Genomic DNA, 27,264 nt, shown 5'->3' with positions numbered 1-27,264 from the left:
TACAGGATGGAAGGAAGGAAGAAATGATCCAACTTTATGAAAATGTGGATGACTAAAAATTGGAGTAGTATTTGTGTTACTGAACATTTATGTATTGTGAATTTGAGTTATTCTTTTCAACATTATGTTCAAATGAAAAAGGCTATGCAGGGTTTATTGCTAAAAACCAAGTTATCATAGTTGCACACCAAACTGTAAGCAGGCATGATGATTCTTCTCAGCCGCAGTCTACGACTCACACAGCAAAAAGTTTAGTTCAAAAGTCAAAACTAACCTTAATGGCTAGCCTATACAGTACACTCATACATCTAGTCAGTTTTAGAAATTTTGGTTAAACACACACTGAACCTTGCTAGCTAGACGCTTTACCATAAAGGCAATTTTGAACGAAAATTTTTGCTGTGAGCCCATATAGGCCTACCAAGCTCTTGTTTTTGTATATAGTTATATTACATATATATTAACTACCATACCAACATAAAGCATGCACCGTATATTGCATAATTATATATACGATTATACGTGTCACTATTTGTAGCTTTCTGAGGCTTTTCTGTGTAATGATTTAAAATGGTGCTGAAAGCACACGCAGGTTTTTTTAACCGCTTTACTACATATTTTCTGGACCTGGGTTTTTTTTGCCTCATCTGGGTTTTTTTTAGCACACAATCTAAGTTTATTGGAAATTTGTCGCTGGCATCCTTGTTAACGGATACTGCGGGAAAAAATTTGCGGACACTGCGACTAGCGGAAACTGCGGAAACTGCGATCAGCAACTTCCGCTTTGTTTAATTTTTTTTCTCGATCTTTTCAAGGTACGAACTGACGGTCCGAACTGTTCATGCCGGTACGAACTAGGTTAGGTGCGGAGCACTGTGGCGCCCGTTCATTTAGGTGCTATTACTAGTAAAGTATAGACTAGAGATTGTATCAGCTTGGCAGGTAGGGCAATGCTTTTCACACAAAATCTTATATTGAACAGAAAAGATAAAATGTTGTTTTGTTAATGCGCGTGTGGAGATGAGGTGCGAGACAACGCTCTAATACTCTTGATATTAGCACATCTCCACAGGACATTTGCTATGCATCCTGAACACAGGTTGCAGAAAGAAGGAACCTTACTTAATCTGTTATCTTTTGCAATTATTTCTACTCGGGATGGATTGGTCGTGTGGCGAGTTCCTATGAGACAATGCTCTACTACAACTACATGAATACATTTCTAGAGGGCATATGAACCCTGGCTACAAGCATAATGGTGCGACTTTGCTCGTTATTAAACCTAGTCGGGGTTTTGACGGAAAACTAAGTTACTCTTCACTCAAGCCTACCACCTGCTTGAATATAGGCTGCGGTATGTTTTTTACTGATGTTTAGTGTAGTTATTATTTGACTTACTAAAAGTGAACTCAGTCATGTTCAGAAACTTGAATGTTTATTGATAACGCTATTGCCGACGCAAACCTGGACTAATAACAAATAAATGCCGAACACGCTCATTAAAATACAATATATATAATACCTTATACCTTTCTGCTCAATATTACATTTTGTGTGAAAAGCATTGCCCTACCTGCCAAGCTGCATACAATCTGCAGACTTAACTAGGAATAGCACCTAAATGAATGGGCGCCACAGTGCTCTGCACCTAAATATCTAGACGCCACAGTGTGCACGCCTATTTGACCAGCGCCTCACTGTCTGCGCCTAAAAGATTTGTTCCCATTATCGGGTACTGTACGGTACCGTAGCCTAGTTATCCCAACCAGTAAAAATTTGTTCCAAGAACCCAGTTAGCCTAACAGTTCATTTTTACATTGTTGTAACAGATAACCATTAACCAAATGTATGGTCTATCGTTTTAACGTCGCTAAACGTTGAAATCGTGTAGAAAAGAGAACTTTAGCAATTATTCTTGTATACCGGTACATATATATAGGCCTATATATTTAGTTTAGTTTGATTGTGTAAGTATTGTGTTGTTGTTTATCAGTAGATTTTCTGAAGCATATAAGCAAGTGTTTATAGTTGATGGAAATGGAGAAAATGACTAGTTCAAGCAACCCACAGCATTCCAATGGGCAACAGACACAGTACAATCAACACATTGATCTAAGTAAGTCATCTATTGGTTGTAAACTATGTGTGTGGTGTTAGTTGTCTGGGCCACGATGCAAGCAAGTACCGTAGGCTATACCAACGTACATAGTTGGTTAAATTGAAAGATTTGTTTACGGCGCAAGTTTGAATTAAACGTATTGTGAAATTCAAAAATCATTTGTATTATATCTATTTGACTGTTGTAGTCGGGTAATTCCATTTATAATCAAACACCCCTTGTAACCACTAGTCACAGATTTTGCTTATTTTAACATATTTTATACATACTAAAAAATGATGAAAATAGCAAAAAAATTTTTTGAAATATCTTCATTGGAGGCCGAGATAGAGCACTTTGAATTTTCGGCCACTAGTAGGATTTTGGGAGCTGAGCACAGCCATTTTTTCATTTCACGCCTTCATTTTTTGATAATAACTCTTTACCTTGAACGATTTTCATAATGAAAACATGCATTTTACCAATTTAAGACCCAAGGAATTCATTTTTGCATTTTAAATTATGCTAAGATGAACATTACAAATGGTAATTTAGGTTTAAAGTTTTTCTTATTTTATTTTTGATACGCTAACTTTGGGGGAATATTTCGGAGCGTTGGGAAAAAGGTGCAAAAAAATTTTTTTTTTCTTTGAACAAAGCAATTGAAGTATAATACTTTTACTAAATTTGGTTGATGTAAGTTTTGCATAAACCAAAATAATCAACTTAGAAAATACCAGTAATTTAACTAAAATTGTTATGAAGAAATGGCTATAAAGTTAAAACATAGGACTTAGAGCACATCAAATGCTCTTTGAACATGTTTTGCAAGTGTATTTGAGGACAGTGTATCCCTATTCCCTATTGCCTTAGTTCTGCTCTAGTTTATTCCTTTGTCTTAAACTACAACAGAATGACAAACTCAGTAAACTTATATATACCGGTACCATAAACATTGTAAGAGATCTCAATACAAACTACACAAACTGAAATCACTTTGTTCATCAACTTTTAGGGTTGGATGCATCAATAGCAGTTTTTTAAGTGGTTGATTAAGCCAATTTTCTGATTGGGTAATTAAGAATCAGTTTTCACAGTACACAAGTATCTACATTCTACAAAAGGTCATTGAAGGTTTGTTCAATTTTCTTCAAGTCTTCTTTTTTGATTACATAGTTGCGTCCAGATATTGTTACAGGGGTAGGAGATGAAACAACACATAAAATATGCTCAGAAGGAACACAGCAGAAATCATCCCTCGGCCAATAGAAATATTGAGATGGTCCATGAGGTGCCATGAACTTGATGTCGACATCTCCTTCGTCCCTAAAAACTTCTTGCACCATGCCAAGCCACCAATATAAATCGTATGTGAATGCAACATAGCCAAAGAGAGGCAGTAGTTTCAAAGAATTTGTGTATTCCAGTAAATTCTTTGTCATCACTAATCCTTTTACATGTAATACTGTGAGAAGATTTTGGTTTAAAATAATGAAAAGATTGGGTGCCATGCACAGTGGAGCCTTGAACATACCTTTCTATTGTGTCGAATTCTTTCAAGTTCATTGCTTTGAATGTCAAAAAACTGTATGCCTTATATGTACTCTTTACAGAATTTCATTAATGCATCAAAATCGAGAATTTGGTTTGTGTAAGGTCTTTGAAAACTTGCTCTAGTGGCCAATCATTTCACTGTTCCTCCTATTCCATCACAAGGAGACTTACCATGACTGGTGGCAAAAAAAGTCCAGGAGCAATCCATTCCAAAATCAGTTTTATGATACCGTAACACAGGTTAAGCAGGTTTTTGTAGTTTTTGTACTGAGCTGCACATCCATCAGCAAAATATTCAATTTTCTTTATTTTTTGTTTAGTTGAAGGCGTACAAAAGTTGTAATTTGTTGAACAATTTTGTAGACAAATCATGCTGTATTATGGCACAAATCATCTGAAATAAAACACTTGGATTGTTGGATCCGGCCACCCTCGGTAATGGGGACATCACCGGATTAAAACTGGACTACTACTACTGGTGGACAAATTTATTTTTAGAATTCTTGTAATAAAATGCCACTGGATGTATTGAGCATTGACTTTCCAGTGGAATGATTGCACTTCATCTTGAACAACAAACTTGTAATTTTCTGCAATATCTAAAATTGATTGATTGTTATGGTTTGTTTTATGTCGCTTTACAACATCTAAGGTCTTTTAGCGAAAGTCATTTTTATAACAGCCATTTAGCAGTTACAACACAACAGGGCATAGTGAAGGGTGCAATACGACACAACACAACATAATACGATAATACAGTAGTTTAAACACATCATTAGTGGAAACGAGAGTCTTGTGCGAGGTTAGGCCTACGAAAGTCAGATAGGTACTTCTTTGGAATTGCACGTTTGGTGTAACAAAAGGAAACAAAATAAGGAAAGCCCAGCCAGCAAATCAATCACCTTCCACACCGAATCAATGTCTGTAGACGTTGAATCAATGCAAAAGGCGATTGATCTCTGGCTGGAAGCAGACAAGACACAGGTGCACTACAGTATAACATGGTTGATTACAGTGATTAGAATAATAATTTAAATGAGCTTATTGCAGGAGTTTATAAAAGTCAGCAGATGCTTAATAGTTGGACGATTTACAGCAAAATTTTTCAATGATATATTTATTCCATATGTACATGCTAAGATTTTGTCCAAGACAATTATAGAATAGCAACACAGCTTTCAAAGTTTAGTGTTTGTTTGCGTTCTGACAGATACTTAGCTTGGCACTTAGCTATGAAAGAGTGTGCTGTAAGCTTGTCCACTGCTTGTGTTAGAATGTCTATGAAAGATGATGAAGAAACTAAGGTTTTTGGAGTTGATCGATCAGTGGACTGCCATTGTGTATAAACAATGTCATCTTCAGATTAACCTACTAGCTTTTCTGTTAAAAATTGGTGTAAAACTTCTCTTCCAGGACAACTTTCACATCTATGCACCATGCACATTGCACATCTTATTTTCTGTGTTACATACAATCATGGACATAAAATCTTTGTAATTTTGAGTCATATTAGTAGCAATACATAGTAAGATAGTGTTCTGGTGTTGTGTACACACACAGACTGAGTGTGTACCACTATGTGAGACGTTAATACACCATTTAGAGCACAAGTGTCACAAAATTTTGATCAGACTAGCTGTGTGATATCAGCTGACTAATAAAACATTGGTAATTTGACACATCAAAAATTCATAAAAAAACGCACGATAATATGGCTGAACCCTACAAATATTGTGACAAAGCATCAGTTATGTTTCAATAATATTCATTTTTTTGATCATATGGGTTGATATTTTCTAAGTTGAATATTTTGGTTTATGCAAAACTTACATCAACCAAATTTAGTAAAAGTATTATACTTCAATTGCTTTGTTCAAAGAAAAAAAAAATTTTTTTTGTACCTTTTTCCCAACGCTCCAAAATATTCCCCCAAAGTTAGCGTATCAAGAATAAAATAAGAAAAACTTTAAACCTAAATTACCATTTGAAATGTTCATCTTAGCATAATTTAAAGTGCAAAAATGATTTCCTTGGGTCTTAAATTGGTAAAATGCATGTTTTCATTATGAAAATCGTTCAAGGTAAAGAGTTATTGCCAAAAAATAAAGTCGCAAAATGAAAAAATGGCTGTGCTCAGCTCCCAAAATCCTACTAGTGGCCGAAAATTCAAAGTGCTCTATCTCGGCCCCCAATAAAGATATTTCAAAAAATTTTTTTGCTATTTTCATCATTTTTTAGTATGTATAAAATATGTCAAAATAAGCAAAATCTGTGACTAGTGGTTACAAAATTTGAAAAAATCTGATGATTATAAATGGAATGCCCCTTTCAATATCTGTACAGTAGGGTGGGTCGATTTCTCCATTTATCATATGATTTTGAACATAAGTGCCACTTTACCTTCTAAACATTTCCTCAAAGTTTAAACCCGTTTTGTGCACAGCAACCCATTACCCCAATGACCCTTTGTTTTTATAACAGGGTTGCCAAATTGGGCAAAAAGCTGCGGAAATTTTTGTCATTTAATCTCATTTTTTGCCCAATCCAGCAATCCTGCGCAGTGAGCAAACCTCTAATAGTTGTGCGGTTTAACACGCCACAAAAAAAAACCTTGTGAAACTGACTCTTCATCTTATTAATCCGATAATGATCTGAGTTTCAAAGAGAGTTTCTCAACAAGTAGTGCCTACAATACCATCCCAATCCCTTGTGTTGCAAGGGAAGCAGATCGAAAGATGATTTCTGATGAAACAGTTGCTGCTATTGCTACTGCTACTTTGCAGGGTGTGGTAGGAAAAGACTTCTCCACATATATCATTATTAACCCACGGAAAGTGAGACATAGCCGAGTCAAGAGGCGTACTGGATTGAAACCAACCCAACATGTCATCAATAATTTTATATCGCTCATTTTCGATGGGAGAAAAGATGAATCATATGTCTTTGATGACTACCACCACAGAAGAAAAATAAAAGAATACCATTAGGTTTTACTGACACAACCTGGTGACATCTACATCTCTCATGTCACAACACCAAGTAGTCGTTCAGTTGACATTTTTAAATGTATGATCGACGACAATATGAACATGGATGGAATTCTAATAACAGGTTGTGACGGGACAGCAGTGAACACTGGAAATCGTAATGGAGTAATTGCTAGAATAGAAGATCATATCCATTGTAAAGTTCAGTGGAATATATGTTGGCCTATGCTGCCCATCAATGAGTTACCATTGCAACATCTATTTGGATTATTTGGAAAGACATCTGGTCCAGAAACATTCATTGGTGAAATTGGCGATATTCTGTGGTCAAACCATATAGAGCCTTGGAGAACGCATTGTTTGATAAAATTGAGAGTCACCATTTGCCAAAATTGGACAATTCAAAGATCTAAGCACAGACCAGATATACCTTTTGGAAATCTGCCATGCAATCGGTTCTGGGGAATGCTTTGAAACACTCTTACACAGAGATTCTGGGAAATATATTTATTCACAGGAGCAAATTGAATGTGCCGCTATCATAGGCGTCGATTTTTTCTTAGAAGAGAGGAATTCTGGGTGGGCGAGAGTTTTCAAACAGATTTCATTGAATGTGTATGTTCGCAAATTCGCAATGGTTAGTCTTTCTCACAAAGACTGCTTTAGCGTCGCTGCAGCAATTAAGCTTTAATAGGTTTGATGTTTGCTTTCTTGCGATCTTATGAGCGCTGCTAAACTAAACAAACTTCTTTTATGTTTTCCTTTGCGACCTAAAACGCGTGTGACTCGTGACCTGTTTTCTTTAAAGTGGCGCCTTCGGATTTGCTGCAAAATGCTCGGACAGGTGACTACAGTAACAAGTACCATCAGGATTAAGACGCATCCACTGGAATTTGGAAAAAAGCTTCCTTTGCAACACACGACCTTCCCGAGCCGGAAGCTGATCCGGCAGCAACCGCAGCATGCTAACGTCAAATGGAGCAGGAAGAGATCCATAGCTCATGCTGTCTTCTACAACTACCGGTACATTTCCTGAGACATTGACTTCACCACTGTCCATCCTTGAAGCATTGCTTTCTTCATCAATGTCATCTCTACGTCCATTCGTGCTGGACGTGGTTTCTTCAGCGTTATCTTGACGCCTTTTGGAAGCTGGTTTTAAGAATGCGCGAATAAATGTTTGACTTTGCTTCATGTTTAGCTTTTCAATAATGAAATGACAACATCGCGCGGTGCCCCAATTTATACCCAGCAACAACTTAGTGAGAAAAGATTTGTAAAAAGCGATTGTTTCAGTTCGTCTTTAGTTTGTATCGGTTATTCTATTGTCATGTTCATTGTTCATTATGATGTCATATTCCCTTACGCTGACTCCAGCGTGTTGCAGTTGCCATAGCAACAACAATGCAGTGAAAACCGCCTTTTCTCAACGCAGCGTTGTTGTGAAATTGCTTTGTTCTGTCGGATACTTAGCGAGAGACATATCGTAAACAAGAAGTTGCGCTGCAGTTAGTTGGATAATTCAGCGTTTGACAAAAGCGGAAATAATTGTAACAAACACTATAAAAGTGTCATAAAAACAGGGTGGGCGAAACGTATTTTGCCCACCCTCGTTTCACGGCAGGGTGGGCGCCGCCCACCCGGCCCACCCTATTTCGACGCCTATGGCCGCTATTATGTTGTTAGTCAAACCCATCCATTAGAGATTAGACTCTGTTAAGACATTGACACGATTCATTACAACTGTATATGGGCCTGTATGGCTTGCACTAAGATGGCCACAGATATCAGCGATGCTCCAGCAGTACTTTCAGCAGTACTCCAGCAGTCGGAAGGCGTACAGCCGTACACCAATTCATAGCGCACAAATCCGCTTTCCCGCAATGCAGGATAAAGATATGAAAAACAAAAACAAACAAACAAAAAGTTAATCTTATGCAATGGATTATATTGATATGATCGATTGGACACAGATTGACGTTACTGAACCACCATTATTATCATCTAAGGACTAAGAGTGAGGATGAACTCTGGGATGCAATAAAGTCAGTCCCAACCACAGACTCAAGCCGTTGAAAGAATGATTCGTGTAGTCGCTGAGGTCACCTTCAAAACTGTCGGAAAGGAGAAAAGAAACTCTATCTTAGATGCAAGGAAGCAGCGGCCTACATTTGAATCAAAGAAAGACTGTGTTGTTTAGTTTAACAATCAGGTCAGGCCCAGATTTGGGGGGGGGCAGAGGATGCAGGTGCCCTGACCCCCCTCCCGACTTTTGAAGGGTCTCCCTACGTGAAAAAAATGTGATTTTATGTTATCATTATTTTTTTCTTTCAACCTTTGAAGTCTCTGCAAAATGCTGTGCAGAGCTGGATTAATGCTACTGTAGGTGGTTTTACGCGCCGTGGGTGCAAAAACATTTTTTGCGCTGGGACCCCCTGATCTGAAAGTGCCGGGGCCCCTCATCAGCTAAATTCGGCCCTGATCTAGGTGTGGTTTTAACTCATTACATTTCAGTTGTGTTTCGTTTTCACTGTAGCCTACCTATTGAATCATATAATTCACTGTGAAGTAGAAATTGTAATTTTCCATACCACCTGGGGCAAGTGGTTAGGAGCACACCATCACATTGAAATTTTAACACCTTATTTAGTATGGCAAGCCTCGCCTAAATACCGATTTATGCGACAATCTGACAATTTTATGTGAAAATCGACCCATCCTACTGTACAGTGTATGAAAGGAGCAAATGTTTTTGGGTCAGTTTTTTTTTAATAAAATGAGCTACCTATACACTTTATTTTAATTCAAGGTTTATCAGCTTACATTGATTTATTTAGGTGGAGGAGATCCTGATTATGGATGTTGTGGTTATTTACTTCTTATTCTTTCTGGGTTCATCATCCTCATTACTTTCCCTGTTGCCATCTGTATGTGCATTAAGGTGATGTGATTATGTTTAAAATATGCCTATATATACATTATATACATATAGTACTGCAATAATGACTGTACATTGTACACTTGTACAATGTACAGTCATAAGAAACAGCACAGTCACATGTAAAAGTATCACACATTTATATCTTATATCACACACTTTTATATCACACACTCATATCTCTATTGTCATTTACTTTTTTCTGAATCCGCATGATCACACTGAGCCGGTTTCCTGCAATTTTTATTTTTCTGAGTCTTTTATGACATCACAACCAAGTTTTTGAATGCGATACTCTCAAAGTAAAAACTTCCGGAAAAATGAGCTGTTAGGCTAACTGGGTTTTTGGAACAAATCAAAGGGCTTCTGTGAATGTTTCTCAGTTTCAACGTATCCTAGTCAGCAAAAGTTCCCTTTTCTACACGATTTCAACGTTTAGCGACGTAAAAATGACAATTTTTGCTGGTTGGGATAACTAGGCTACGGTACCCGATTATTTACTTTCAATCCAAACTGTAGGCTACACATTTGGTTACTGGTTAGCCTTTTCATTTTGTGCTACAATGTAAAAATGAATTATTAGGCTAACTGGGGTCTTAGAACAAATTTTTGCTGGTCGGGATAACTACTAGGCTACGGTACCCGATAGTAGGCCACACATTTGTTGATTCAAGCAATCACTTCAACTATTCAACATAAACATGACGACTTTTAATTTAATAGTTGAAACATTTTATTTTTTCTGCATAATTTCAACGTTTAGCGATGTAAAAACGGCAATGATAATTAGGCTACAGTACCCGATAATTTCTTTTCAAAAATTTCAAAAAATCACAGAATAGGGAACTCGCCGAAAAAGGCTCTCGCCGAAACGGGCCACTCCGTGCAATTCTCTTACAGTCATAAATTACATGTTGCTGTTTTCAAAGTGTAATTTGTAGCACCAACGTCAATGTAACATATACAAATAAAAATGTGAATCAAGTTATACAAATTCACATGTCCAACATTATTATATGTATAACTGTTGAATGTAGTTGTTTGAGTGAAAAGATTAAGAGTATTCTACTATATTTTACCCTTAAAAGTTTAATGAAGTGTATATTTATATCAATTATGAACACTATTCAAAAAGATATTTTAACCACACATAACTTCAACACGTGAAAGATGTCTATGTACAATATTTTTTCATTTTTATTAGATTTTTCATATGAACATGTTTGTAGCCTCTTGTTTAAATACGTATATTATATTGTATAACTTTTATTGGAAAATGACTTTGCAAATATGGCATTGAGTAAGCAATGTGTTTTTCATTTGAGCATGATTTATCAGGCGGTCTTATCTTCAATTGAGTTTATGAATTTTTTCCTGGTTGTAGGTATATAAGTGTTATAATTGTGTTTTCAGTAACTGCATTTAAGCACGTTGTATGATATAGACTGTTGTCCATTATAACAACCAACTTTGTACAACAGGTTGTCCAAGAATATGAAAGAGCTGTGATCTTCAGACTTGGCAGATTATCTCCAGGTGGTGCAAAAGGCCCAGGTATAGTTCAATTGACAGTAAAGCAACTGTAGAGATCTTGAGAAATACATGTAATTCAGTTGTATTATATAAAAGAAGTTTCACAAAAGTAATGATAGTGGCTCATATTCTTTGTGCAGGAATCTTCTTCGTCATCCCTTGCACTGATGAATATCGAAAGGTGGATTTGAGAACTGTTTCATTTGACGTCCCACCACAAGAGGTGTGAAGCTAATAAAAGTTGCTGAATCTGTGCAATGAAACATTCCTAAAATTTATTAGATAGGCCAAATCAGTTTTTGAAAATTGCAAGTAGAAGCATGGTAAGTGGCCATAGTAGGAGCCACTTAGAAAGAACAGTTTACCTGAGATGTGTATGCTTAAGCCACTGTATGTTTTTATAGTGATTTTGGTATAATCGCCACTGCTACATTCTCTATTAATTTCTGATTCGTAGTTGCATGATTTTTTACCCAAGTCCAGTGTGGTGTCTGTTAACAATCCCAGTTGCTCTGCTGGAATCTATGAACGTTTGATTGATTGCAGATTCTCACCAAGGACAGTGTCACAATTGCAGTGGATGCAGTTGTCTACTATCGTGTTCAGGACGCTATCATGAGCATTGCCAACGTTGCCAATGCAGATGGAGCCACTAGGCTGCTAGCTCAGACGACTCTGCGCAACATGCTTGGCACAAAGAGCCTCTCGGAGATTCTAACTGATCGTGATCACATCAGTGCTGGGATGCAGGTGAGAATTATTTGGAATGCAGATGGAAAGATATGACCAAGTTTATACTTGTATTATTGCATCACACGATTAAAATTGACTTAATGGTGTCGAATACAGCTCATGTGTAGTATGACATTGTCCTACAATCTAAATAGATTTTCTTTATCAAAATTTTTCTAAAAAGTATTTTAATTCAGGTTAACTTTCGTGCAATTGGTGTCTTTGTCACCCATCACTTATGAATTATATATATAGCTTTGATAGAGAGATACTTTTTGAAAACCATAAACAGATAACAGCTTTATAAGATTGAATTGCATAATTCAAAAAATAATGCATAAAATAAAATAGCTACATAACTTCAAACGTTTTCGGCAAATCTTTCTGCCCTCGTCAGGAAAATATCTTAATCCATCTAAACAAAAACAAATATATATTCGTGAAATGTTAGTAATAAATTACTACCAGAAAGTTTTGCCGAAAACGTTTGAAGTTATGTAGCTATTTTATTTTATGTATTATTTTTTGAACTATGCAATTCAATCTTATAAAGCTGAACTTATCAATTATCTGACTTATGAATTAAGATAGTAATTTGAATTTGAGCAAAACAGTGCACTGTAACGTCGCCACAACCATAAGTTTCCATTAAAAAAAGACATAGAAGAAAGATGAACTAAGTAGTACGGTACTTGAACATATTCGCAATCTAGTCATGACTGCTTCTCCTATGACCTTCAATTGGGTAACACGACACGATTGGTGCTTAGAGTTATATATTATGACGATATCTTGTGTGGCGTTCGTGTGGCAGGCTGTCAACATACTTGCCATTTCAATTCAAATTTCAACTATATACAACATAACTTAACGGTACTTACCCAGACAGCAAAATCTGTTGTTTCTACATTAATTCAATGTAAAATTGATAGATTTTGTTGTCTGGGTATGTTTCTTTTAACGAAGCGTGTGGCCTGGCAAGTCTAGCATCGAAATATTTTTACAGCAATGAACTGTCGTTGTTGCATGTAGTTATAATATAAATAATATCATAATTTATTGGATTCTTGGTTACTTTGCAACGATTCGATTAAATGTCTTTTAGCAAAAGTCTTTTCAAATTCTTTATATCATTGTTGTGCACATGTCGGCGATGCTTTTTATGTTGAAAATGTGTCCTAATCGTGATGTCCCATCTGCGGACTAGCTGTGTGTTTGCTCTGACGATTTATGTAAACCACTTCATTAAGTTTAATTTCCTTATCTGCTCATGTGATTGCTAACCTTGCAGACCACCCTGGATGAAGCTACAGACCCTTGGGGAATCAAAGTTGAGCGAGTAGAAATGTAAGTATTTTTGTTTGTGCTGTAAATAGTTTAAAACATTTGTTGGAATTCTTCAAACATATTCGTCTTGTTGTATAAAATTATTCAAAGATTTCTTTTGTAAATTTGAATAATGTATGACCGTTTCTATCTGAAAGCACATTATCGCGCTCTAGTTGCCAAAACTGTCATTTTGCATCAGATCGACGTTTGGCGATGTTAAACGTCGTTACGGCTCTCACCAAGCCGTCGTCCCATATCAAATTTTCTGGATGCTTTACAATAGCCGCACTACCGTTGGAACTCAAAAGGAAGTTTCGCTGATAAGCTTGTAATGTCATTAGTGCAATGTCATGTTAGCGACTCAATACGGCTTTGATAAGGTTTTAGATTTCATTATGTTGAATTGAAACCGATTCATCTCTACGTTGAGACGGTTTATGTTCTCAAACTCATAACAACTAGTTTATTCTTAAAAACGTCACTAGCACCCTTTCTATTTCTTATTGCCGCATTGGTTTGTTTGCGCATAGTTGAAATGCTTGAAGTTTCTGGGTGCTTTGTTATACCCAGCATTCTTTTTAGAAGCTTGGTGCTTACCAGCTGCGTGCCTGTTATGCATACGGCGGTAGTATGTCTTTTGTTGGTTTGCGAACAAGACTTTATGCTTAAATGCTTTTAGTTTCTTTTTTGGCAGCACGTTTACCACTCAGACTCGACATGGGCTTTGCAAGGTTTGTTAGCAGAAGTCGATTTTCTAAAGGAAATGACATCATCGCTTGTCATGCGTGCGCCGTTTGTTCTGTGCTGTGGTAAATTCTGGTCTTTCGTTCTTATTCAGTCGGCTTTAACTAATCATTGTCATTTTTGGAATAAATGGCTTGAATTTTTTACAACACAATCCAAGCGACCTGTAGTTCAACAAAATGCATCTTCACCAAAGTTGTATATATCATAAAGATGTTTATTTCGCTCCCAAGGGCCTGTGTTAACGATTATAAAAACTAATCTATAAAAGTCTCTTGTGACTTGTTCATGCCATACCAGACTCCCTGAGACAACCTTGCAAAGCAATGTAGAAAAAGTCAAGAAGCGATGTTATCAAAACAAATATGTAATATTTGATGTCTTTGTTAACAATTGTTTAAAGTCATTTTTACAGCTTGAAATTTGGAATATTCTTTGCTTGAACACTACAGTTAAAAACACTTAAAAGAGCATTGAATCTCCGTCTACTGATCACGATCATGAGCGAAGTGTTAATGCAAAAACAACATTTTCAAGCAAATACTACTCTCCACTCCAGACAACAATATCCGTTCTTTTCACTTTGATTCAACGCCTGTTCACGTTGATGTTAAATCAATGTAAAAATGACGGATTTTTGCCGTCTGGGTCACTGTTGATCTGTCAGGCTTTTCTTTAGATGTAGAGTTCAGAATGCTTGGTTGTTGCTTTGTAATCGGTCAATTATAGGTTTCTCGGCTGTCGAGTGTCAAATAAATCAATTGCAAACTCAACCATTTGGCCGAATTCGACATAAATGTGATGTGATTTGATGATTGGTTTGCGATTTTGCGTATTTTTGACTCGCTTATCAGGGCAATGTAATTTTCGGCTCTTGAGAACGACTTTGAGTTAATTCAGGGGTCACCAAATTACGGCACGCGGGCCGGAACCGGCCCGCAAACTAATTTCATCCGGCCCGCCACCTGTTGCGGAAATAACAGCTGCACTACAACTGTTAAGGGAAAAAGTTACCAAATTTTTTGTAAAGGACTGACATTACTGTTTATCATTGGGCCACCACAAATGGGGACAGCCTAGGCCAAATTTGGAAAGATGTAATGTTTTTTCAAGAGCACGATGCCCTGTAGTAGCCTATATCACAGCAGGGGGTAAAATTTCTAGCAACCTTTCGATTTTCATCACAACTTTGCTATTCCACCGCCAGGGTTGATCTCTAAGTGGTCAAAACTGGGTTTTGACCACTAAGCGGTTTAAACCTGGTTTTAACCGGTCAAAACTAGGTTTAAACCGGTCAAAACTGGTCAAAACCCTGTAATGAGTTGCTTGATTGTGTTCGCCAGAAAATCACTGAAAATGTGAGAGAGAAGGTAGAAGGTGAGGGAGAAGGAAAAGATGAAATTGACTGTTGAATGAAGCATTTGAATATACTGGAGAGACTTGTTAATTCCAATTGTTCAATTGAGGTGTTCTACATAAAGTAGATAGGCATAAAGCATCACAACTTGTTCCTTTTCCGATAATCCTTTCTTGGCTTGACGTGTACTTTGCTTCAAAGAACGAATCATAAACTATCCTGCCTTTAATTTTTAAAGCATCTTAGAATATGCATTCGCATTGTTTTATTTTAACTGGATAAAATTTGATGGCAAATGTTTTTCATAAAAAAAATTGTTGGAATAAGTTCTTGTACTTCAGTTGGCTGTGCAAATTGTTCATCGTTCTACCAAGCATTTTTTGGTTCATCAGAAACTTCTTTTTAGAATTTGAATTTTCTCAATAATTAAAATAACCAACTGAATGAAATATCAAAAACAAACAGAGAAGTTGAATATTTTTTGTTCCAAATCCAGCATTTAGGTTATGTTGATCAAAACAAAATATAATTGAACATCATTACTAATAACATGGAGGGTAATACTTTTAATTCTATTGAAAAGCAAATTGATTCATACACTAAAGGGGTTTTGACCAGCAATAGGTGGTCAAAACTGCCCGGTTTAAACCAGGTTTTAACCGGTTTTAACCGGGCGGTTTAAATCGCCCCGGTTTAAACCGGGCGGTTTAAATCGCCCCGGTTTAAACCGGGCGGTTTAAATCGCCCCGGTTTAAACCGATCAACCCTGTCCACCGCTGACTTTGTTATTTATTGTGCTCAATTCAAGTCAATGGAGATTCTAAATAGTTACATATCTTTTCGCAATTTGCATCCGGCCCGCAGCTGTTAATCTCGCAGCAATCCGGTCCTCAGAGAAAAAAGTTTGTTGACCCCTGAGTTAATTAATGCAACACTGGAAGTATCGAGTAATTTTCCATGAAATTTACTAATCTACAAGTCGGTGTTTTGACTAAGAAAAAAATTACGTAACTTCCAGCCAAACGCGAGCTCATTTGTTACTCATGTGTCGTGATGCTTATAATATGTGGTTAGTTTTTAAGATGAGTCACCTGAGCCAGGTGCAGTACCGTAATTTGACTTCAATTTTGGTTTATTTATGACTCCGTGGTTTGCAAACTTTTTTTCGCTGCAAAGCGCGGAAGAATTTGCTGTACTCGCGACGTAGTTATGACGACTAATCACATAGATCAGGGGTTCTTAACCAGGGGTACGTGTACCCCTTGGGGGTACGAAGCACCAAAGCAGGGGGTACGACGTGCAGTGTGGAATTATATGCTATTTAGGCATATGTGTGAAGAATGCGTAACAAGTCACTTTTGTATACGTCTATATACTGGAGAGGTTTCTACTTCTCAGGGATGGATCCAAGACCCATTTGTTTTCAGCCTACATTCTATGAATGATAATGACTAACTGAAAGACTATCTTATTGAAATGAAAGCTAGTAGTAAAAGCAAAATGGAGTTTGATCCAATGCAGTTGGATACCTTCTGGTGTGCACAGCTCAACACATTTCCTCAGTTAGAAAAAAAGCTTTAAAAATCCTTGTGCTTTTTGCGACAACCTACCCATGTGAAACTGGGTTAACTCTTGTAAACATCAAAACTAAGTCGGGCAATCGTTTGGATCCAAGAGATAATATGCGTGTGTCTATCTCAAAGAAAGTACCTCGTTTCAACATAATCATTGACGAAAAGCAGCAATAAAAAAGCCATTTGTAGATTGACTGATAAATCTTGTCGAACTTACAAGACTGTTTTTAATGCACACATTCAACACGTAAGTTATAAATAGAATGAGTTTAATTCTTATTATTACAACTTTATTTGCTTTCGTCGGCCATTGCAGACAGGGGGTTGGAGAAAATTTCATGAAAGCTCAAAGGGTACGAGCGCTAAAAAGGTTAAGAAACACTGACATAGATCTACATTAGGGTGGCCCTTAAAAACACTTTTTTGGAACTTTAGTGATGGTTTAAAGTATTCCATTTGGTGAAAAAATATCACATGCAAAATAATTTTATAAAAATTTTCATGCTTAGTAGCTCAAGCCCCCTCATTTTTCTGCAGGGAGCCAAGTAGCTCCAACGTCCATATCTCATGACCACAAATGGTAGAAGCTTTATTTAAGTATCAAAAGATGCAAAGTGTAGGGTTTTCTATTATATTATAATTCTTCCGTGCTTTGCAACGAAAAAAAGTTTGAAAACCACGGACATAAAGTAAACAAAATTGAAGTCAAATTACGGTACTGCACCTGGCTCAGGTGACTCATCCTAAACGCCATTTGTCCTGAAACCGTAAAAAAACTAACCAGATATTTTAAGCATCACGTGAAGTGCATCACATGAGTAACAGATGAGCTCGTTTGGCTAGAAGTTACGTAACTTTTTTTTCTCACTGTCTTAACACCGACTTGTAGATCAGTAAATTTCATGGAAAATTACTCGATACTTCCAGTGTTGCATTAACCCAAAGTCGTTCTCAAGAGCCAAAAATTACATTGCCCTGATAAGCGAGTCAAAAATACGCAAAATCGCAAATCAATCATCAAATCACATCATATTTATGTCGAATTCGGCCAAATGGTGGATTTTGCAATTGATTTATTTGACACTCGACAGTCGAGAAACCTATGATTGACCGATTACAATGCAACAACCAAGCATTCTGAACTCTACATCTAAAGAACAGCCTGACAGATCAACAGTGACCCAGACCGCAAAATCCGTCATTTTTACATTGATTCAACGTCAACGTCTGCAGACGTTGAATCAAAGTAAAAATGACGGATATTGTTGTCTGGAGTGGAGAGTAATATTTGTTTGAAAATGTTGTTTTTGCATTTACACTCCGCTCATATATCGTGATCAGTAGACGGAGATTCAATGCTCTTAAGTGTTTTTAACTGTAGTGTTCAAGCGAAGAATGTTCTAAATTTAAAGCTGTGAGAATGAATTTAACAACATATTCACAAAGGCATCAAATCCTTCATAGATTCAACTTTAATGCGTCATATAGGTCCAGCTCACGTAGATTTCACGTGCAAAAAACTGCATTTTCCAACAAAATGAAGGGAAATACTGATATTCACAACACATTAGTGATATCAAGATGAATCCATTGCTCTAAAAGAACTGACCACTACTTTTATGCAACACACGGATTTGAGTTGGTGAAATGACTATTAATAACTACAATTTTCATTCTATTTGGCAAGACAACAAATTGAAATATTATTTTTCACATAGCCAGTTCGATGAAAATAACTAGCCATCAATTTTTTTGATTTACAATTTTCAAGTATGTACATCTACCAATGAACACGTTGCTGCAACAATAGCTGATTGCAAAAATTATATCATCATGTTTATTATTGCTTATCAGCAAAAAGAACAGCTAAGAGATGATTATCTGGAGTTTTGGAGTTAGTTATGTTAAGGATCAAATTCGTGGCTCCTGGACCAAAGCACCATGCCAGATGGTCAAAGGATGGACAGAGTGATTTATGCCTTTAAAGTCTGAGTTTTTTGAAGTCAAGCGCAACTCACACAGCGAGACAAAAAGAATTACAGAAGTGAAAATATTTGCGCCGCAAATTTATCTCAAAACTTGAATAGTGTCACCATTAGCAGCCTGCGCTCATAACAATGGCTCACTTCTCATGAAATTGATGGTAAATTACAAAAAAATCAATGGAGACATTTCCAAGGCTACTTTAACAAAGTTAGCAGCTCACGTTTGTTATTTATCTGAAAAGGTAATCGGTCTGGCTTTTTTGTTATTGCAGCGTGCCATGCTCTATGAAATATCAAATGATTCAGTCACTAGAAATTGATACAAGACGATCCACCAAAGAAAGTATAGATTAATTAGGAATCAATGGCTGTGAGCTAACAGACCCCGAAACATCAAATTTAACAGTTTTTTTTTTGTTCTAAAAACTGAGCCTTCCTATGAGCTTTCTGAAGAAAGATCCGGAAACATGGAAAGATGATCTTATCAACAGTAGAAGAGTTAAAAGGGATTAACGATCATGCAGAACGTTGTGTAGTACTCATTCAAGAGTATTGTGAATTAATGACAAAAGATGAGGATCAGCTCCCAGTACCTTCAAGTTGTACCGCAGCATCGGAAAACAATTCCTGACAACAAGAAGGGTATCATACAGTAGTACTACAGTACACTTACACAAAAAGAATACCATTTAACTGAAAGATGAGCAGTTTCAATGATACTCATTTTCTTGCATGTTGTGTTGTAATTATCAACCATTATTCTAGGCATATGAAAAAGCGACAATACCAGGACTCTGGGAGCAAGTCTTTCAGGCGCGTACAGTTAGGCGCCGGTCAAACAGGTGCGCACACTGTGGCGTCAGGATATTTAGGTGCGGAGCACTGCGGCCCCCGTTCATTTAGGTGCTATTTATAGTAAAGTTTGCATACCCCTATTTGACCGGCGCCTAACTGTCTGCGCCTAAAAGACGTGGACCCTGCCATGTGTTCACTTGTTAGGCTACAATACAGTAGTTGTTTACGCATTGTTATTTCACAAAATCAGTCCATTTGTTGCATATAAGTACTAAGTAGTTGCCAGTTAATTTAGTGCAATGGATTTATGTTGATATCACTAACACTGTATTGTGAATACTGTAGCCTATAGGTATTTTGCTTAAAAATCAGTTTTTTCACTTAACATGAAATCTACATTAGCTACACTAGACCGATGTGAAGTATTAAAGTTGAATAGAAAACCCTACATTCTGCATCTTTTAATACTTAAATGAAGCTTCTACCATTTGTGGTTCATGAGATATGGATTTTGGAGCTATTTCGCCCCCTGCAGAAAAATGAAAGGCCTTGAGCTACCTCTAAACGTGGAAATAAAATTAAATTATCTTGCATGTGATATTTTTTCACCAAATGGAACACTACGCCTGGCACCAATACAGTAAAATTTCAAAAAAGTGTTTTTAAGGATCGCCCCAATGTACGTTTACGATATCATGTTTTAAGTAATATGTGGACACACGGGAACAAAAATCAATAATCTATCAAATTCTATATGCTAATTTGATGTTTTTCATGTACATGTTATCAAAAATTAATGGAATTTTTGCAGCCTCTGCTAAGGACTTCTCACTTATTTCATTTGTAATCAATATATCGTTAAATCAAAGGCATGGTAAAACTGTAAGTGCTATTAGGCTGCCGACTAACGTTTGATTTTTAAATTAAGCATTGATCAACATTCTGCTGCCATAAAAATATGAAGTTGAACATGAATTTTTTTTAGTTAGGAAACCGAATCTTTGTGTGACGCCCTTTGACTTTTCAAACGACGCATCAGATCGTAGCGACGCACAGTTTGAGATCCACTGGTCCGTGTCATGTGTTCACTGTTAATTCACTGTTCGCAGCAATGGCCGAGTGGTTAGCGCGTTGGGCTCGCAGTCGAGAGCCTGCATGTTCGACTCCAGCCACCCGCACTTGCTGTTGTTTCTCTGGGCAAGAAACTTTACGATAATTGCCTCTACCCAGTGATCGATTTCGAGTAATGGGTAGTACCAAATTTAAGTCATAAATAGAGTAGACAACCGGAAACAGACATTGCCGTCGGCTGCAGCGTGGGTCAGGTGTACGTCGGAAGCCGTACACCGATGCATAGCGCTCAAGTCCGCTTTCTCGCAATGCAGCATAAAGATAAACAAACAAACAAACAAACTGTTCCACAACGTTAGATTGCTGTATTTAGTGCAGCGCTTTGTCATGATTGTTTGTATGTTCTTGTCAAAAGTGTAAATGCTGGCAGTGGTACCGTATCTTATAATGACTTGCCAGTTTTAACCTTAAGCATTGAATTGGTAATATTGCATAGGTTTTGATACAATGCAACACAGATGATCGATTGTGGTATAAACCAAACACCACTCAGACAGCAAATCAAACGTTTTTACATTGGCTTGCAGACGTTGAATCAATGTAAAAAACAGTTGCTTTGCTGTCTGGGCACACATTCTTAATTCAACAAGTCAAAGTGAACCTTATATTTCTTTGAAATATGGACAAGTTTGCACTGTGTTCCAACATTGCAATTGTATTGTTTTTGCACAACGAACCGTCTTCAGCTGACTGTGATAGGCTTTATTGTGCTTAGAGAATTTATTCTTCATTGACTGAAGTTGTTCTTATCAATTAGGTTGTAAAAGTGGGAAAGTTTTGTTGGATAGATTTCGTATTTGAAACAAACAGTATGATGCAACAATCGCATAATCCAGCATTTCTGATAAATGGTTATGAATGTAATTTGACACACTGAATAGCACCTAAAACTAAATGACCGAGGGCCGTACCTAAATATCCTGACGTCACAATGTGCGCACCTATTTGGCAGACACCGAACTGTCTGCACCTAAAAGACGTGTCCTGCTAAGCTACACACGAAGTTTATGATAGTGGGGTTTCAGGGAAGTTTCAACTTCGAAGTCATCCGATGCTTTAGTAAGCAGGCTGCAAGTAGAAAAAAAAGGAACAGTAGATGAACAGCCAAACTTTTCAATGTTCATTTTTTTATTTTCTTTCAATTTGTTTTGAGCTTACTACTTTCTTTGAAATAAATAAAAGTTTGTGCAATGGATTGAGTTTCGCTTATCAGCAGCTTGATCGTTGCTTACTTCACAATTTAGATTTTAACGACCTGTTTTAGCTTGATGCTGCGAGTTCGCTGTGGTAATAGCGAGTCGCACTAGCTTTCGGAACATAGTTAAGCTAGTGCAATTCGCTATATTACCACAGCGAACTCGCTGCTTCAGGCTAAAACAGGTCGTTAATATCTACATTGTGAAGTAAATAAAAGTTTGATTAACTTATAACGTAACAGTTGATTAAGTTGGTGTGGGATGCACGGCACCTTCTAAATGGAAGTATGTTATGATGTCAGAAAACACTAATTTACGAGTTGGTGTGGTGACGGAAACTGCTGTTTGATGCTTTTGTTGGCGGTTTGTTTGTTCAGACTCTGCTATGTGTGTATGCACTTTATGTTTATTTATGGAACGCCACATAATATGCAAACAACACACAAGAAATCTTTACGTTCCTTTTTCTGTTGTCTTTTTCAACAGCAATTTTCACTTTGTAATCGAAACTTCATTTTAATTTTATACTGAGGTATACCAGCAGGTTCAGTCACTTATTTTTTGTCTTATTTATAACTTTTATTTTTGTCCACAGCAAAGACGTTCGTCTGCCTGTGCAACTTCAACGCGCCATGGCAGCTGAGGCAGAGGCTGCTAGAGATGCCAGAGCGAAGGTAAGGCTTTTCAACTTTGCTTGATAGTTGTTATATGATTCAAGGTTCACTAGAACAATTTTAAATTCGTCGTCGTCGTCTGAGCTTCTGGGGCCGAGGGTCTATCCTTTTACCACCCCAGATTCACGATGTTCCCGGACTACACTGGAAGGCTGCTAGAGAGCAGCCAGTCTTTAGTTTCATCATCCATGACGCGCAGACCTTCCACTCCGTTAGGTGGCTTGAAGATGGTACAGTCATTGATGATGTGGTCTGCGGTCTGTTCCTCGGCACCACATTCACAGGAGGAGGAAGAAGCCATTCCCCATTGGTGCATGGTTGAGCGGAAAAGGCCGACGCCCGTACGGAGACGGTTGAGGCGCACCCACGCCTGTCTCTGTAGTGTCAGGCCGATTGGGCGTGTGTCGGCGTCGGGGATGAATGAATGGAGTCTGGTGGTGCTTGACCCCCATTCAGAACTCCATCTATGGTCCGCCCAAGTAGCCGCAGAGATGTCTTGTTCATCAGCTTCGTTGATCAGAAGCCGAGCGGCTGGCACGAATGGGTGTCTTGATTTCAGTCGGCGGGGGTGCCCGTTTGGGAAGGCAGAGATCTTGTGGTGGAGAAGATGATTAGGCTCCAGTGCCCGTCGACCGAGGGACAGAGTGGCTTCTTCGCGACGAAGCTCAGCAGGTTGGATGCCAGCGAGAATGGGGAGATTGTCCAATGGTGTGGGACGCAGGCATCCGGTCACTGTGCGCAGGGCGCTGTTTATGGCAGTGTCGATGTTGTGGCGGTGAGCACTGCGGCACCAGACAGGTGCACAGTACTCTGCTGAAGAGTAGACAAGGGCTAAGGCTGCTATTCGCAAAGTGTCAGCCCTCGCCCCCCAGCTAGAGCCTGCCAGGCGCTTCAGTAATGCAGCGCGAGATGTCAGTTTCTTGCGCAGTGACACCAAATGGTGGCGGTATGTGAGCGATCTGTCTAGTGTCACCCCAAGGTACCTTGGCTCGGGACAGAAGGACAGAGGTTTTCCGTTGTTGTGGACATGTAACTCACGATCAGCTTCCCGATTGTGTAGGTGGAAAGCTGCCGCCACAGTTTTGGTTTCGCTGAGTTTCAGTCGCCAGTTCTGGAGATAAGCTGAGATGGTTTGCATGTCCTGGCTCAAGGTGTCTTCTAGATTTTCCCACGACTTTGTGGATTTTAAATTGAAAAGATATCACATGTCCAAGAATGCCACACTACCGCGATACTTAGAGATTCTTATCACAATATTCAGAAACCACATAGGAATGGTTAGAGAAAACAGTTTGGAATACTTTTCAATATTTCACGTAGGCTACAACTGATAAAAAGATGTTTATTTTACATAACCTGAACGCCTTTTGACGTTAAGATGACGCATTATTCTTTGTTCGCTGGGTCACCTTTTCACATTGTCGTTTGGTCAGAAAGTTATATTGTTCGGTGACAGTGGGCTTACTTATGACATAGGAGTTACTTTTCAACAAAGTTAATTGAAACCAACGTTCTGATGATTCACGATGACAAATCAATCACTTGAGAATGTCTGCGTTGTCAAGCGTGATCGTGCGTTGGCATGGTCACGTGCCTATTTGAGCATCGACAAGACCTAAAATAGAACGTCTTTGTTGTACGTCACGGTAAACGTCTCTCAACGTTGTTTTAATATCTTTGAACGTCAAAAACGATTTAAACGAGCGCGTGACACCATTTCCACGGCTAAATTTTATCAAACTAAAAACTGACACAGCTTGGTTACTTGCATTGCTGTGATAACAGGTCACGAGTATATTGTTCAAACTGCTTGTGTTTATACAATATCTTTGTGTGAAGAGGTGTGGTAGCTTCAACCTACTTTGCCAGTAATTTTTAACCTATTTGTGCGACACGATTTTCACAACTGTGCCTTTTAGATTTTGAAATAAGATGTACAAGTCCTTGTAGTTTCATCCAATGCAAATTTAGTTTGTGTGTACAAACATCGAAATTGAAAATATTACCTGAGAACAAAAGTCCCTCTTTTGGTGTTCTCGACTGACAAAAAACACTGAATCAAAGTAGTGACATGTAAATATCATCGTATATGCAAGAGAACATTGCACACTTGAACTACATGAAGTGAATTAGACTGCATGTGAGTGTATCTCCACCGACTGAAGCTTTGCAGTTGTTTTGATTTTTTGAAGTAAATCTGAAGTTACATGAGTTGTTCAGTTAGCTTTGTTTAATTATGTGGCATGCCTTTGTGTGAATGCTGCCAATGGAGAAATTCCCGAGCAACATTCAGGCTGAGAATCCCATTCAATCCGTCAACTGTTTCAACCTACATACCGAGAAATAATTGGAAAAATCATTGATGTTACTTATGTAGTAGCTAGCAGAGTCTTAATATTGGGGTAGCTACAAAAGAACAACTACTGTCATCATTTAAAAGTCTCAACTCCCAAATATTTAGTTTTTTATCATGTAGCTGTGAAATTGATATCAGTGGAATCAACCCGTAGCAGACTTGGTTCCATGTGTGCTCGTATATTAAACGTTGTAAGTTGGCTGCTATTTCTTCCTGTGATGCTGTGAGTTATTTTGGCTCCACATACAGCATATGAGTCATCCAGTTTGATTGTACACTTGTACAGTATATTATCGAGCAGGTTTATAAATAAGTACAATTTGAGAAATATTTTAAATACTAATTATTTTGTATGAGCTTTCAAAGCCTTGGAGCTTGTCATGATTGCAAGATAATAACTGAGCCTCTATTAACCGTATCAAGATTTGAACCCGAAAGTACGGTACAGAGCAGTGCAACACTATAAAAGCATATGAAAGTTCTCTTGCAATATATGTCATCCTGCATCTTCACTAGGTCATTGCCGCCGAGGGAGAAATGAACGCATCCAGGAAGTTGAAAGAAGCCGCGGACGTGATGAGCGAGTCTCCCAACTCCATGCAGCTCCGCTACCTCCAGACTTTGAACGCCATCAGCGCCGAGAAGAATTCCACCATCATCTTCCCACTTCCGATCGACATGATCAATACCATGATCAGCAAGAAGTAGATTCCCATGGCAACGGTCGTACTGAAGTAGAGATTGTGTATTGTTATATCACTGATCGACCTCTTGCGTCATTGACGTTCTCTTTGTGTGAGTCTAATTAGATTTATACTAATCGCTATGTTCTTCATCATGAAATCACTCGTGTACAGTTTCACCTATAGCGCTTTGAAATTGATATCAAGGGGTGGTCAATTTTAAACTTCAAGGGCATTTTCCCACCTCAAAATGTTTGTGAGTACACCAGCAAATGGAGATTATTCTTTGACCCGTCAATTAGAAGTACGGTAAATACTTTTTTAACGTACCGGAACTTAGAGGATTGTTTTCACAACCCATCAATGCACTACGATTGACCACCCCTGGTCTCAAAGATCTTTTTCATCTGGATATTTTAACCTCATAATGCTTTAACGAATTTCTGAATCTCTTTAAAGTCTTACTTTCAGAATGTTATGAGCTTTCTATTGATGCTGGTGAGATTTGGCTAATTCTTCTTAATTTACCTGTTTGAGGCTTACATTACTTGGTATGTATTTCCGACGCTAGGCCTACTCGTTGCGCTAAATTTGTTATTGAATCAGATAGCTTTATATCATTAACGATGTTTTATTTTTGATCAATTGCACTAAATGTACTTTGTATCTTGTTTATTCCACTCTGAAAGAATGAAGTTACAAATGAGAAACTTACTTTGGCGATTATGTTATTATTTCCCATCAATGATTTGCTAGTTAGATACAGAGAGTATACAACATGTTTTCTGGCAAACTTGTTGCACCTTGGATGATCAAATATATATATTATTTTGCATATTGTTCTTGTGCAAAGGTAGTTATATAGTTTTAAATGCTCAACAAATAATGCTTTCCGAAGAAATATCATCACGTGCAAGTCCATTCTAACGAATATGCTACTTTATACTAACTTGCAAAACAACAAACGTGCTTTCCGTCCTTGCTTAGCACTCACTAGCAGCTATAGTTCAAGTCTCTACAAAGTCATATTTTTTGATTGAAAAGTCATTCTTGCGTCATAAGGTGATCAACTGATCATTCTGAAGGATGACATGAAAAGGAAGTTGTTTAATCTGTCGAGATGACCTCAAATGTTTTGTTTGTAGCGAGTTGTAAATCTACATTAATACATTTAACTAATTTGTTTGCAGATTTTATGTTTTGGTTTTTCGACTGTTCACCGGTTTCATGGGTTCTGACGTAAAATGGATTGCAGTTTGATGTCTTGTATCATTGTAAATACAATAACATGTTGTCGAAACATCTTTTTGTTCTTTTTACCTAGAAATTACGAAATAACCAATCGAAAACTATTATCTAGTCAAGGGGTGGTGTTGAACAGCCGTTTAGTAACCCCTTTTAATTAGCAAATACTATTTGAACTTGTCTACGAATTTACAGCGTAAACAATTCTGGTACCGTGAGCATTATCACTAAGTTTGTCATGTTTTTGTTGAATTAAGTCAGCAAAACACCACTACACATCCAAAAGTATGCAAATGGCAATTGCAGAGAACCCACGATGTCATAAAAAGTCAGTTTGACTACATTTCAAGCAC

The 27,264-nt window shown here is 37.7% G+C and overlaps 1 protein-coding gene across 1 annotated transcript; it reads left to right on the top strand.

The window, feature by feature from the left end:
* The first annotated feature begins 1,988 nt into the window (after positions 1–1,988).
* On the top strand, positions 1,989–26,966 carry LOC145769523 (stomatin-like). The gene is made up of 8 exons (XM_082581173.1): positions 1,989–2,116; positions 9,477–9,580; positions 11,059–11,131; positions 11,251–11,333; positions 11,657–11,860; positions 13,134–13,189; positions 22,549–22,627; positions 25,500–26,966. The coding sequence occupies exons 1-8, from the start codon at positions 2,032–2,034 to the stop codon at positions 25,689–25,691; spliced, it is 876 nt and encodes a 291-aa protein (XP_082437299.1). The 5' UTR covers positions 1,989–2,031; the 3' UTR covers positions 25,692–26,966.
* Positions 26,967–27,264: the final 298 nt, after the last annotated feature.

This window comes from Aplidium turbinatum, chromosome 4, assembly GCF_918807975.1.
Source record: "Aplidium turbinatum chromosome 4, kaAplTurb1.1, whole genome shotgun sequence".
Taxonomy (NCBI): Eukaryota; Metazoa; Chordata; class Ascidiacea; order Aplousobranchia; family Polyclinidae; genus Aplidium; species Aplidium turbinatum.
The sequence above is the reverse complement of the archived record's forward strand: the minus strand, read 5'-3'. Positions and strand labels throughout refer to the sequence as shown.